This window comes from Manis pentadactyla, chromosome 1 (genome assembly GCF_030020395.1).
Source record: "Manis pentadactyla isolate mManPen7 chromosome 1, mManPen7.hap1, whole genome shotgun sequence".
Taxonomy (NCBI): domain Eukaryota; kingdom Metazoa; phylum Chordata; class Mammalia; order Pholidota; family Manidae; genus Manis; species Manis pentadactyla.
Genome location: NC_080019.1, coordinates 189,544,756 through 189,559,719, shown reverse-complemented (window position 1 = coordinate 189,559,719; position 14,964 = coordinate 189,544,756). Strand labels below are relative to the sequence as shown.

General features: G+C 38.9%; 1 protein-coding gene across 10 annotated transcripts in view; it reads right to left on the bottom strand.

The window, feature by feature from the left end:
* The window catches only part of TTC3 (tetratricopeptide repeat domain 3), a 156,252-nt gene that overhangs the window by 12,593 nt on the left and 128,695 nt on the right, over nucleotides 1–14,964 (bottom strand). For all 10 annotated transcript variants that reach the window (XR_008998483.1, XM_036899242.2, XM_036899240.2 and 7 more), the window contains 4 exons: nucleotides 6,263–6,402; nucleotides 3,443–3,511; nucleotides 2,364–2,460; nucleotides 903–1,003 (listed from right to left, as the gene is read on the bottom strand). Coding sequence is in view for 9 of the 10 variants with exons in the window: in XM_036899242.2 (XP_036755137.2) it covers nucleotides 903–1,003; nucleotides 2,364–2,460; nucleotides 3,443–3,511; nucleotides 6,263–6,402 (407 nt within the window). In the remaining variant the exon portion in view is untranslated. The remainder of the gene's footprint in view (nucleotides 1–902; nucleotides 1,004–2,363; nucleotides 2,461–3,442; nucleotides 3,512–6,262; nucleotides 6,403–14,964) is intronic.

Genomic DNA, 14,964 nt, shown 5'->3' with positions numbered 1-14,964 from the left:
TGAAGCTGTTTTTCCATAACCCAAAAAATCTCTGTTTCAACACTGATGGTTTGAAATTTAAATCAAAAAGCACTTGGAAGGATGAAAAATCTGGGATTAAAAAGTCAAAACCATGTGGAATATGATAAAAGGATCAGTTGAAAAGTAATCCCATGTGCACAAATCCACACAGAAAAGTGCTAAATGCTAGACTGAGGAAGACCCTCCAGGATTCCAGGTAAACCTTACTCCAAAAACAAAGCAAAGCAAACACAGCAGGTAAAGATTATGGTGAGTTGAAAAAATGACCATCCATGGATCTTTCAAAGTGACATTCCCATACTCTACTATTAAGACTGTTAGTAACTGTTCTTACAGAAGGCAACTGTTTAAAAAGCCTTGACACATGATCTTCATTCCAGAAATTTACTGCGTGGAAATGATTAATAATGTGCATAAAAATTTAGCTACAAGGATACTCGCTATAGTGCAGCTTTTATTGACAAAGCATGCTAACAACTGAACTAGCCCACACAGTGGAGTCTGATAAATCATGACATGTTTGTTTGCTAGAATACTAGAATACTATTCAACCTTTCAACACTAGGTTGGAAAAACGTAAGTGTTACATGAAAGAAGTTTCCTTTATACTACTTAGTGAAAAAATATATATAAATTTTCATTTTTTTCAAATAATGAATTTATTGCAAAATACTCACTAGTTATACTGCAATTTAGAATTATGGATAATCTTTATCATTATTGTTCATATGTTTTGATTTTTCTGCAATTCAACACACATTAATTGTACAAATGTTGAAAATAAAACGGTCCTGTCCAATGCAACATTTTTTTCTCAGTTCAGCTCTAACTTTATTGCCTGAATGACAGGCTGGGAAGATACCTGTGGCACCACACAGTACCTGCTCATTAGCTTCAGGCTCTGAAGATACCCTTCTACTTGTGATTCCATGACCTCTAACTTGTACACTTCCATCTCCTTCCAGTTTTCAAGCACAGATACCTATCATTAGATGAAGGAACACAAGTACTTTAAAACTGAAAAACAGAAACTATTTTAAGGTTATTAAAACTTAAATATTCTAAACCACTTTCAAGTTTCTTTTAAATGACATATGACAGAATCACCAGAACTGAATTATATTGTAACTTTACACAGGTGAATATGAACTAAAAAGTTTTTTGATTTGAAAACAGTTACAAAATGTAAATTATGTACCTTAAGTGATATGTTTCTCATATGTAAAACTGTCTACATGGCTTACTGCTTAAGCCATATATAAAGTTACCTATGTGTATACACCTGGTGTATGTCTTCTAGGGTCCTGTCTATGGTGAGCAGAGGGACAGGGGCCTGCAGAATAACCCCAAGGCACTACCCTATTGGATACAGAAGCCTCAGAGAAGTTTTTCTCAGAAAGGATACTAGAAGCCTCTGGGGCATGTTTTAAAAACATGAGACTCTGGCATCCCCGCAAGCTAACCAGCCACTTTCATGAGTCACTGCAGGAAATGCAGGACTGCCTTGCTGTCGCCCAGGTGTCAGGAACCTTGACAAGGCCCACTGGGCAAACCTGCTGCCAGACAGTGTGGTATATGGGAACAAACATTTATACAGAGAGGATGCTGCATAGGCACAGGACCCACAAAGTGTGGGGACTTTGGTTTATTTCCCCCCCATTCCTTTCCTTAGAAGCAGCTGCAGAGTTGATATTTAATTGAAAGCTTCATGTTTGTAGACATGCTAATTAAGCAAGCAAAATCTTTGCTTCTTTTCCCAGAATAATCATGTGCACATATAATAATAAATAACATTTACTTCTCAATTAGGTAGACAAAGACAACTATGCTTCAGGAACTAAATAAAATATAGCCACTTATTTTGGTCATTGTTTTGATTTTTGTCTCAGCAGTTTCTCAAATAGTATATACCGACAGTATATATTCTGGGGTAAGAAGAGAGTACATTCTTAAGAAATGGATTATTTCAAGTTCTTTTTCTAGTATTGGCAAATACGTTCTATGGTTGGCTACTTCATGGTACATCACTTGACTAAATATGAAGCCATTCAAAGTATAAAGCATGGAAAATAACTGAACTATAATATTTAAAAAGAAAAGCAGATTACAAAATTTGGTTACACTGTGAGTACTGATATGTAATACAATATAAAGATAAGGGTAAAAAATTAAAAAGCTGTAGGCAAGGAATGAGTGGTCATTTCAGGGAGGCAGGATTATGGGCAACAGGGTACCACTTAGCCTCCCATTTTTCAGCCATGTTTTTCTGGCTCATATGTAATAAACACAAAATGACCTCCTGCCTTATCTCTCAGACACATTTGAGTGAGTCCTGGACTCACCTCTGCAGCCACAGATCTCTGAAGACTCTCTTCATAACACTCTTTCCCTTTCTTTATACACTCTTCTATTTTCATTTTCTCGTTTGTAAATGGATTACTGCAGATATTAAGAAAAAGAACTTCTTGAAAAAAAACTTAACCAGTGAGGTCACAAGGCTTAAGCCAGTTAGTTTGGAAATCATGCCATAAAAAGACTGACATATATTTTCTAGAGTAACTTCTTGCCTAATATACACATATTATAATACACAGGCTTTATTAATGACCATATAATACACAGACTCACATGTATTCTTTGCATTTTACACATGATCAAAGGAAGATATGAAATTAAAAGTAAGTATTTGGTAGGGATGCTTAGAAACTGGTTCACCATTTTTATGAAGGTAGGTGGAGTATAACCTGGCTATATTAATATACTTTAAAGAACATCCCACATCCTTTAAGCCAGAAATTCTGTTTTGGCACATATTACAAGGAATAAGCAAGAAAAAGGTGATTTATACAAAGTAATTCATGGCAATATTGGTTCTAATAGCTAAAAAGAGGCAGCCATGGACCATGACATGAATGGAAATATGTATATGAAACAATATTAAATGAGAAAAGCAGAATATAACTGCTTACAAGTAAATATACTGGTTGCCAGTAGCTAAAAAACATTATGTTCATTAACAAAGGTTAAAATGAAACTTTTTAAAGATTCGTAATAAAAATTCTTCAATAAATGCATAATTGTAGAGCAACAAACTATCACAGTAGAGACTTATTTCAAACACATAAAAGAAAAATTTTAAAGACACATTTTTAGTTTCAAGTAAACTCAAAGGAAAAGCATAATTAACAATAAATAAATTCAGGGTATTTTTATACTGATAAAGTGAACTATAAGTAGGAACATCATAAAAAATACTTAAAGACTAAAATTATTTAAATATTAAAGAATAAAACAAAGAAAAGGAAAAACAATTATTTAAAAGAAAGAGACAAGCAACAATATATTTAGAAGACTAGTATGCTTGTGCTTCTAATATTAAAAGTATAGTAAGATAGTAAAAATAAATCTAAGTTTAATTTGCCTGATTTCACAGGACTGATCCAGAAGTAATTCGTATTCCTTATCCTTTCCATCACTTTTCTGGGTATACCTATGAAAAGCAAAATCATCAAACTTTAATTAATTTTCAAAGATTTCTAAATTCACACAGTGAATTCTACCCACATCCATGCAAACATTTCTTGAATCCTTATAAGTTTCTACATTTGGTTTTGAAATATCTAGTTATCTTCTAAACAGGCAAAGAATTTGGGTTGCCTTCTTTTTGGGAAATTTTCCTTTTATGACTGCAGTGCAGAGCACCCTGTCTCGGTCCACTCCAAGGTGGTTCAACAGGAGGATACAGGAGTACAGGTGTCAGATCATCATCACTATGAGCAGTGGTACTCATTCAAAATGAAAAGCCTTCAAAATAGAATCTGAAGTCCAGTTCACACACATACACACAACACACCTTCAAAACAAAGCATGTACATCTTTGATTTTTAAGCAATGTCCTGCATAGGACAGTTTCTGCATCATCTCTCCTATGCAATTTGGTAGTCATCCCTACTTGCTAAAACCCAGTTTCCATTAAGAACCAGTTTAACTGCAATTTCACTTCTTTTGCAAATTACTTCTGAGGAGTCAATTCTGAGCATTTCTTTCATGGAGCTTCTGCCTCCTTTATAGTCACGTATGGTCTGTGTCTCAACAATCATGAGCTCCTTATGTCACATGGATTTCTGAATGAATACCAAGTGTGATCTAAAGCACAGAAAAACCAAAGAAATCATTCCTCAGATCCTTTGTACTTCTCTAAGTTATCCAAAAAGTTTTAAGATCTTACTTTAAAATCTAAACATAAAAATCTAGCTTTAAGACATTTGTTTGGAAACTACAAAGAGCGTAAAAAGTCTATAGTTTATCTTTATATTGTGACATGAAAAGGCAAAAAAATCAGTAAGAAATAACCACTTCTCAGCAGAAATGGTTAATTTTTGGCTCGCACAGAAAAATGTTATCAACAGCCTCATTTATTTTGTCTAGTTTGAGAGCATCCTGACCATTGATAGCATCCTGAGCATATAAAAAATATATTAAATATAAATATTCCTGAATTTTTGAATAACTTAACAGTTAAGACTAGACATGTTCAGATATTACGAGGTAGTCGTCCCTCTTTACTCAAGAAGGATATGTTCCAAGACCCAAGACATTCAGCAGATGCCTAAAACCATAGATAGTACTCGACCCCGTATTTTTTTCTACACATACATACCGATGACAAGGTCTAATTTACAAATTAGGCACAGCAAGTGATTAACGATAAAATTAAATAATTATAATAATATACTGTAATAAAAGGTATACGAATGTGGTCTCTCTCCCAAATTTCTTATTGTGCTATACTCGCCCCAGTTTTCTTGTGATGATATGAGATGATAAAATGCCTACATGATGAGAGGAAGAGAGGTGCATGACATAGGCATTGCACCTTGGCATTAGGCTACTACTAACCTGCTGATACTACGTCAGGAAGAGCTCTGTCTGCTTCTGGGCTACGGTTGACCACAGGTAACCGAAACCATGGAAGGTGAAACGGCAGACAAGGGGAGACTACTGTAAAAAACTTTCCAGACACTATCGTTTCCATAAATGTATTGTAATGAAACTACTGTGAGCAATATCAAATGAAATGACATAGGCCATGTTACATATTTCACCATTCTTTAAAGGACTGCCTAAAAATTGCCCAAATGTAAATGCTAGGAAGACTCATAAATTCATCTAATCATATGGACCAACAAACGGAAAAAACTGTAAATGCCCTGAAAGGTGAGTATGGTAGTGTGGCCTCCAGTGAACCATGCCTCCCATTAATCATGCCCTTAACTCTGGACTAGGCCTGCGGCTTGTTTCAAACAACCGAATGTGGTGAAAGTGATGCTTTGACAGCTCTGGGCCTAAACTTTCACAAAGACATGGCAGCTTCAGCATTCTTGGGAGCTCTTACCCACCACATAAGTCTGGCTGCCATGCTGCAGACCACATGGAGCAACCATACAGATAAAAGTCACAGGAAGAGGCCACATGGGGGGGGAGAATCCCTGAAACTACCTGGAGAGAAAGAGACCAAGACATGCCCGCATCCCAGCTGAGCCCAGCCCCAGACAATTCCCAACTAACTGCAGCCACACAAGGAACCATTGGCCAGACCAGCAGAAGAATGGGCCAGCTGAAGGCAGCCAGATTCCAAGATCATAATCAACTAAAATGGCTCTTAATTAAAGCCACATTGAGTTGGGGTATTTTGCTATACAACAGTAGGTAACAATTTAAGCTGAGGAATCATGACATCACTGTTTAGGGAAGAGAGGGGTTAGGAATGGATTCCAGGGAATCTTAAACTTGCCCATCTGACAACTGTATTGCCTATAACTATTACCAAATCCTTCATACTACAGGACCAAATTTTAATAGTTTAAAGATTCAGGATGGAAGTAATGATAAATAAAATAAAACATCACAGAATCTTAGTGCAGAAAAGAACCTGAGATCTAGACTAGCCCCCTCATTTTTTAGATGAGGAAAAAAAGAGGGTCAAAGGTAATGTTCACAGTAAGGGTGGTACTCATACTCGAAGTCAGTTCTTTGATATTCAGTCCCACTTTTACTTTACCTGCAAACATGGTAGATTTAGAGTAAGTGTTAGGGGATATTCTTTAAAATGAGATAAAAATGCTATCTAAAATTTTTACTTTACCCAGCACAGTTTGCAAATGAATAGCAAAAATGTTAAAGTAACCAAAAAACCCATAAAAAAACAGTTAAGAATCATTGCATTTCAATTGATACTCACGTTTCACTGGCATTTAAAACCTTTTTCATTTTCTTCTTCAGTGCTTTTAGTCTTTCTTGGATTTCCTTTTTCTCCTGCTGCCATTTTTTAATTTCCTTTCCCAAATCTTCAAGGAACCAATCTAATTCTGTCTTTGATATCTAAAAACATTTTAGAAAGTACTTAAATAAATGGAAAGGTTTACTTAAAAAAGAAAAAAAAAAAGGACAAACAGCCCAAAAGCTCAGAAGGGTGGTGGTATGTGTACTAGCTCGACCAGTAACTCCAGTTCAGCAAACACACACCCAGGAGCTGGCCGCACAGGCAGTGCCACCTCGGCCAAGACTGGCAGACTAAGTCACACAACATGCAGCCTCAGTCCTCGCCTGCTCTTGCCTAATCAGGCTAGAGAGGAGGCCGGCAGACAAGATGGGCAGGGGCATGACAGATGGTAGAACTTGGGAAGGGCTTCTCAAAATCAGTGATATCTGGTCTCTGATGAGTCTGCCACTTCGTGAATGGGTCTAAGCCATGGGAATAGGGAGGTAGAAGGATAAAAGAGTAAGGCATGTCTGAATCACAATGTAAGTTGGTCATAGGGATGGTAGTACAGCATGAAGAATATAATCAATGATTCTGTAACATCTTACTACAATGACAGTAACTACACTAGAGAGGGTGAGGACTTAATAATATAGTTAACTGTTGTACCACTGTGTTGTGTATTTGAAACCAACATAAGATTGTGTATCAATGATACTTTAATTAAAAAAAAGAGTAAGGCATGTCTAGACAAAAGCAAGAGATGCTATATGGCTTGAGTACAAGGTGGACGTGTGGCAGGCAGGGCAGGGAGAATAGCACCCAGGCACCTTAAGTTCAAATTGTGAAGGGCCTTGTAAGCCATGCTATGGACTTTATTCTGCAGGCAACAGGGAGCCAGTGAGGGCTCTTAAGCAGAGCTGTGAGATGATGAGGTGCTTGTTTTGGAAAAATAACTCTGAAAGACACAAGGATGGATTAGGGGTGGGTGAATGAGCCCAGAACACTGGCCTTCACATTTCCTACAGGGTGACCAACAAAAACAAACATATTTTAATAATGATCCATGGAGTATTATGTCCATAGACATGTATATGTATGCACACACACACAAAGCTGAAAACAAATTGCTCTTAACTTTCTGGTATTTCTGTTCTATTCTATTAAACTATTAGAAACAATTCCAGTCACTATTGAACTGATTTTATAGCCTATTATGGATTATAACCCTTAATGTTAAAACTCCATATTAGGGAAAGGCAAAATTCTCTTAAAATCTCACTGCAATAGCCCAGGTGTGAGACAATAAGAATAATGGTGGTAACAGTAGGGATGATAAGAAATAAAGGAAACTTGAGAAGAACAGAATGGACAAGATCAGGTCCAGTTTGATGTAAGATGTAAAGCAGAAGCTGACAGAGTAAGTTTCTACATTGAAGAACTAAATGAAATTTCACTAATGAAAAAGAGAATATGGAAGACACACTAGGGTAGGAGGCACGGGAAACAAGGAAATTTACCTAGGTAAGAATGCTTAAGTAAATAAATGAATAAACAATAAAATATTCACAAGAACAATAATTTTGAACCTGAAAACATTTTGATGGGATAGGGCAGAAATTTACAAGTGTCTGACAAAGACTACAAATCAAAGAATAAAGATACTAAATTCAAACAGAGTTTAAACATAACCACTTAGAAAGGAATAACGTAGTTCTAAGTTTTATTTCTCTACATGGTACAGTTACTCCTATTCCAATAGGCTATTCTAGCAGAGATGAACACACCATCAAGTCAGGTACATTTTGCTCCCCAAAACAAGCTTTCCCACTATGGGTAAGTCCCACCCTATTAATATACTACAATCTAAAAGTCCACTTACCAGGTGGCCTGTTGTAACCTGTAATGCATTTCCCCATAAAAAGCCACGTTAGCAACATTAATCAAATGTCTAGCATATCTATTCCAAAAAGCTCATGGTTACATTGGTAAATGGTAAACTGAATAAAATGATGTCTACAGTTTTAAGAGGGTGTGTTCCCAGACCATGAGGGCCTAAGCAACCTGCCCAGAAGCATGTGACTGTGTGACTACGGAAGAAGCAGTCTTAACCTGGATTCCAGGAGTAAAGACATATGGGGCAGGGAAGACGAGGAGGGAAGTTAAGAATTTCCTGAGACAAGTTTTGAAAAGGGTCCCATATGTTTTCGGCAGCCTCCTTTCTTCCTTTTGATACTTAGTTCCATCCTCTGGGACCCTTCTCCCCTCAATGCCCTCAAGTTTCACCAGACCCCTGATGTAAGTAGGCACCTTTAACTCCCAAGAGCATACTTCCAAAATGTCCTTCTCCCCGCCCTCAATCCCTCACCCCTAAGAGCACCTAACTGCAGAAAGGTATCTGAAGAACCGCTTTAACCTGCCTAGAAGCATCCACACTTCACTCTACAGCCTAAATGATTGCCTAATCTAAAGGTACTCTGTGTACATATTTTATTTGGCCAGACCAACAGTTTTTGTTTGCTTTTTAAACTATACATGTGATGTCTCTGGCCTACTCAGAGGCATTTGGGTTGAGACACCTCCCAGAATTCCAGGCAGTGTGACATAGAGAAATGATCACTGTATTGTGAGGCAGTGGTACTTAACCTTCCCCTGTCAGTGAGGTACAACATCCTTGAGACCCAGTCTTCTTTGGCATCTTTCCAATGTGGGGCTGTTCTCTTTTTCTTTTTTTTTTTAAATTTTAATTAAGGTATCATTGATATACAATCTTATGAAGGTTTCACATGAACAACAGTGTAGTTTCAACTTTCACACATTTAATGTTACCAAGTGTCCCCCTACCCCATTGCAATCAGTCTCATCAGCATAGTAAGATGCTATAGAGTCATTACTTGCCTTCTCCATGCTGTACTGCCTTCCCCATGACCTACCTATATTGTATGTGCTAATTATACTGCCCGTTAATCCCCTTCTTCCTCCCCACCTGCCCACCCTCCCCCACACCTCCCCTGTAACTGTTACTCCATTCTCAGAGTGTGTGAGTCTGCTGCTGTTTTGTTCCTTCCGTTTTGCTTTGTTGCTCCACAAATGAGTGAAATCATTTGGTACTTGTCTTTGTCCTCCTGGCTTATTTTACTGAGCATAATACCCTCTAGCTCCATCCATGTTGTTGCAAATTATAGGATTTGTTTTCTTTTTATGGCTAAATAATATTCCATTGTGTATATGTACCACCTCTTCTTTAACCATTCATTTACTGATGGACACCTGAGTTGCTTCCATATCTTGGCTATTGTAAATAGTGCTGTGATAAATATAAGGGTGCATATGTCTTTTTAAATCAGGGATCTTGTTTTCTTCAGGTACACTGTAGGTGTGGCTTTTTGAAACTTCTGAATCTACAAATTCTCTAGAAGTTTTAGGTCATTTTTCAGTTCATCCATTCAATGCCAGCAGAGACAGTGGCAGGGCACATGCTTGTAAATATTAGTTATATGTAAAACACTCACTATATTATTATTTCTGATAATTAATACATGAACCAGAGAACAGAACAATATTTACAAAAAACAACTGGAAGGAACAAGTTTAAACTTTAATATCTTCCAGTTTCAAATTCTATTAATATCAATGACTGCTTAATGAAATCCTAACATTTCATTTTTGCCTTAAGGAACTTATTTTCCACCTCCTCTCAGGTTCCCTACAGCCAGAACTTCCCACTTAGGCTTGGAATGTGAACAGGCCACTGAAGACAAGGGTTCAGCTATAGAGACTTGGAGCCTCTCCCTCCGAGGACAGTGTACCCTAAAGCTGATCTACATAGACTTCAAGGGAAACAATTATGGCTCTTAGTCAAAGGTGACATCAACTTATAGGAAGGATATCTGTCCCTCTTCAGCCTTAGACAGCAAGTTCCTGGGAGGCAGATCTGCTCACCAGACCAGGTCCTTAAAGACTTCTGAGGTAGTTTTTTTTCTGCACACAGGGGTAGCAATGATTTCTGCAGCCTTGAGATGCTCAGGCAGCAGAGGTTCAAAGACAGGTCAGGGACCTTCCCTGTAGCATGGGGATGGTTCTACTCATATTTTCCTTGCTTCAACTTTGCTGATCCTGAGGCTGTTGAGTCATCACTTACTGAGGTAACCACCACGCCGACTCTACTCACAATGCTGTATTCTACCTGGTTCACTTCTGCCACCAAGACCAGTGCCCACACATGTGCCTTGCTGCTGGTAGCCAAGTCAGCACGGTTTCTCCTCTATCTTGTGCTTCTATTTTGAGCCAGTGATTTCACCTTGGACTCAGACCTTTAGCCAGGAGATGTGCAACCACAAGGTTACACTGGGCGTAAGGGCCGACTCGGCAACACATACCTAAAGTTCAGGTCTCAAAAGTCACAAAGTATTATAAACACACACACACACACTTACAGCTTAGCCACAGAAAATGCTATGAGTTCATCTGTTTGTACCCACCACCCTTTTAATGACAGCTGCCTCACAATGTGAACTAGACTGGACTACATTGAAACAAAATGAAAAATAAAGAAACTGGACTACATTGAAACAAGTCGTGAACTTGTTTCTGACTACATGAGAGACAATGATCAGAATCTTTTTCGATGAAACGTTAGACTAAAAGAAAGATGTACAACTGTATACTTTATGTTCAGTTTACTGACGTAATTATAAACATTTTCTGATGGTCCTCTTCTCAATTAGAGAACATTTGGTTTTCTCTTCTTTTAAACCTCAACTGTGTTTAAAAATAAATGTTTGAGGTGCCCTTGATTACATATATAATTTTAAAAGACAAAAAGAATGCTGAGTAGAGAAAATGAATAAAAAGGTAAGGATGAAAATATAACACCAGAAGTGAGACTCATATAAAAATGAATGGCATGAGATCCTAATCAGTCTTTAAAAATGTTATTATGTTTCGGAGAGGGGCGGAAGATGGCGGCGTGAGTAGAGCAGCGGAAATCTCCTCCCAAAACAACATATATCTATGAAAATATAACAAAGACAACCCTTCCTAGAATAAAGATCAGAGGACACAGGACAATATCCAGACCACATCCACACCTGAGAGAACCCAGCGCCTCGCGAAGGGGGTAAGATACAAGCCCCGGCCCCGCGGGAGCCGAGCGCCCCTCCCCCCAGCTCCCGGCGGGAGAAGAGCAGGCAGAGCGGGAGGGAGACGGAGCCCAGGACTGCCGAGCACCCAGCCCCAGCCATCCGGGCCAGAGTGCAGGGCCCTCGATACTAGGAAAACAGGGCAGCAAGAACAGTGAGCAGGCACTGCAGGCTGGGCGACAGAGGGCATAAGAAAAGCGCGCGACCATTTTTTTTTTTTTTGCTTTTTTGCTGTTTTGTTTTGGCGAGCGCTTTTTGGAACTCTTAAAGGGACAGGGACCCCAATACTAGGGAAACAGGGCAGAAAGACCGGTGAGCAGAGGCCTGAGGCTGGCACTGGAGAATAAAGAAAAACGAACGACCACCTTTTTTTTTTTAATTAAAAAAATTTTTTTTCTTGTTTTTTTTTTGTGGTCGTTGTTTTGTTTTGGCGGGTGCTTTTTGGAAGTCTTAAAGGGGCAGGGCGGGTCACTTAATCCAGAGGTAGGGAATCCGGGATCTCTGGGCACTCTAACCCCTGGGCTGCAGGGAGCAGGGAGGCCCCTTACGGAGATAAATAGCCTCCCAGCAGCTCCTGCTCCAACGCGACTCCACCATTTTGGAGCAGCTGCCCGAGCCAGGCCACGCCCACAGCAACAGCGGAGATTAACTCCATAGCAGCTGGGCAGGAAGCACAAACCCTGTCTGCGTGCAGCTGCGCAGCACAAGCCACTAGAGGCCGCTGTTCTCCCAGGAGAGGAGGGCCACAAACCAACAAGAAAGGAAGTCCTTCCAGCCGTCACTCGTCCCAGTTCTGCAGACTATTCCTATCACCATGAAAAGGCAAAGCTACAGGCAGACAAAGATCACAGAGACAACACCAGAGAAGGAGACAGACCTAACCAGTCTTCCTGACAAAGAATTCAAAATAAGAATCATAAACATGCTGACAGAGATGCAGAGAAATACGCAAGAAAAATGGGATGAAGTCCGGAAAGAGATCACAGATGCCAGAAAGGAGATCGCAGAAATGAAACAAACTCTGGAAGGGTTTATAAGCAGAATGGATAGAATGCAAGAGGCCATTGATGGAATTGAAATCAGAGAACAGGAACGCATAGAAGCTGACATAGAGAGAGACAAAAGGATCTCCAGGAATGAAACAATATTAAGAGAACTGTGTGACCAATCCAAAAGGAACAATATCCGTATTATAGGGGTACCAGAAGAAGAAGAGAGAGGAAAAGAGATGGAAAGTATCTTAGAAGAAATAATTGCTGAAAACTTCCCCACACTGGGGGAGGAAGTAATCGAACAGACCACGGAAATACACAGAACCCCCAACAGAAAGGATCCAAGAAGGGCAACACCAAGACACATAATAATTAAAATGGCAAAGATCAAGGACAAGGAAAGAGTGTTAAAGGCAGCTAGAGAGAAAAAGGTCACCTATAAAGGGAAACCCATCAGGCTAACGTCAGATTTCTCACAGAAACCCTACAGACCAGAAGAGAATGGCATGATATATTTAATACAATAAAACAGAAGGGCCTTGAACCAAGGATACTGTATCCAGCACGACTATCATTCAAATATGACGGTGGGATTAAACAATTCCCAGACAAACAAAAGCTGAGGGAATTTGCTTTCCACAAACCACCTCTACAGAACATCTTACAGGGACTGCTCTAGATGGGAGCACTCCTAGAAGGAGCACAGCACAAAACACCCAACATATGAAGAATCGAGGAGGAGGAACAAGAAGGGAGAGAAGAAAAGAATCTCCAGACAGTGTATATAACAGCTCAATAAGCGAGCTAAGTTAGGCAGTAAGATACTAAAGAGGCTAACCTTGAACCTTTGGTAACCACGAATTTAAAGCCTGCAATGGCAATAAGTACATATCTTTCAATAGTCACCCTAAATGTTAATGGGTTGAATGCACCAATCAAAAGACATAGAGTAACAGAATGGATAAAAAAGCAAGACCCATCTATATGCTGCTTACAAGAAACTCACCTCAAACCCAAAGACATGTACAGACTAAAAGTCAAGGGATGGAAAAACATATTTCAAGCAAACAACAGTGAGAAGAAAGCAGGGGTTGCAGTACTAATATCAGACAAAATAGACTTCAAAACAAAGAAAGTAACAAGAGATAAAGAAGGACACTACATAATGATAAAGGGCTCAGTCAAACAAGAGGATATAACCATTCTAAATATATATGCACCCAACACAGGAGCACCAGCATATGTGAAACAAATACTAACAGAACTAAAGGGGGATATAGACTGCAATGCATTCATTCTAGGAGACTTCAACACACCACCCACCCCAAAGGATAGATCCACTGGGCAGAAAATAAGTAAGGACACGGAAGCACTGAACAACACAGTAGAGCAGATGGACCTAATAGACATCTATAGAACTCTACATCCAAAAGCAACAGGATACACATTCTTCTCAAGTGCACATGGAACATTCTCCAGAATAGACCACATACTAGGCCACAAAAAGAGCCTCAGAAAATTCCAAAAAATTGAAATCCTACCAACCAACTTTTCAGACCACAAAGGCATAAAACTAGAAATAAACTGTACAAAGAAAGCAAAGAGGCTCACAAACACATGGAGGCTTAACAACACGCTCCTAAATAATCAATGGATCAATGACCAAATCAAAATGGAGATCCAGCAATATATGGAAACAAATGACAACAACACTAAGCCCCAACTTCTGTGGGACACAGCAAAAGCAGTCTTCAGAGGAAAGTATATAGCAATCCAAGCATATTTAAAAAAGGAAGAGCAATCCCAAATGAATGGTCTAATGTCACAATTATCGAAATTGGAAAAAGAAGAACAGATGAGGCCTAAGGTCAGCAGAAGGAGGGACATAATAAAGATCAGAGAAGAAATAAATAAAATTGAGAAGAATAAAACAACAGCAAAAATCAATGAAACCAAGAGCTGGTTCTTCGAGAAAATAAACAAAATAGATAAGCCTCTAGCCAGACTTATTAAGAAGAAAAGAGAGTCAACACAAATCAACAGTATCAGAAACGAGAAAGGAAAAATCACGACGGACCCCACGGAAATGCAAAGAATTATTGGAGAATACTATGAAAACCTATATGCTAACAAGCTGGGAAACCTAGGAGAAATGGACAACTTCCTAGAAAAATATAACCTTCCAAGATTGACCCAGGAAGAAACAGAAAATCTAAACAGACCAATTACCAGCAACGAAATTGAAGAGGTAATCAAAAAACTACCAAAGAACAAAACCCCCGGGCCAGATGGATTTACCTCGGAATTTTATCAGACATACAGGGAAGACATAATACCCATTCTCCTTAGAGTTTTCCAAAAAATAGAGGAGGAGGGGATACTCCCAAACTCATTCTATGAAGCTAACATCACCCTAATACCAAAACCAGGCAAAGACCCCACCAAAAAAGAAAACTACAGACCAATATCCCTGATGAACGTAGATGCAAAAATACTCAACAAAATATTAGCAAACCGAATTCAAAAATACATCAAAAGGATCATACAC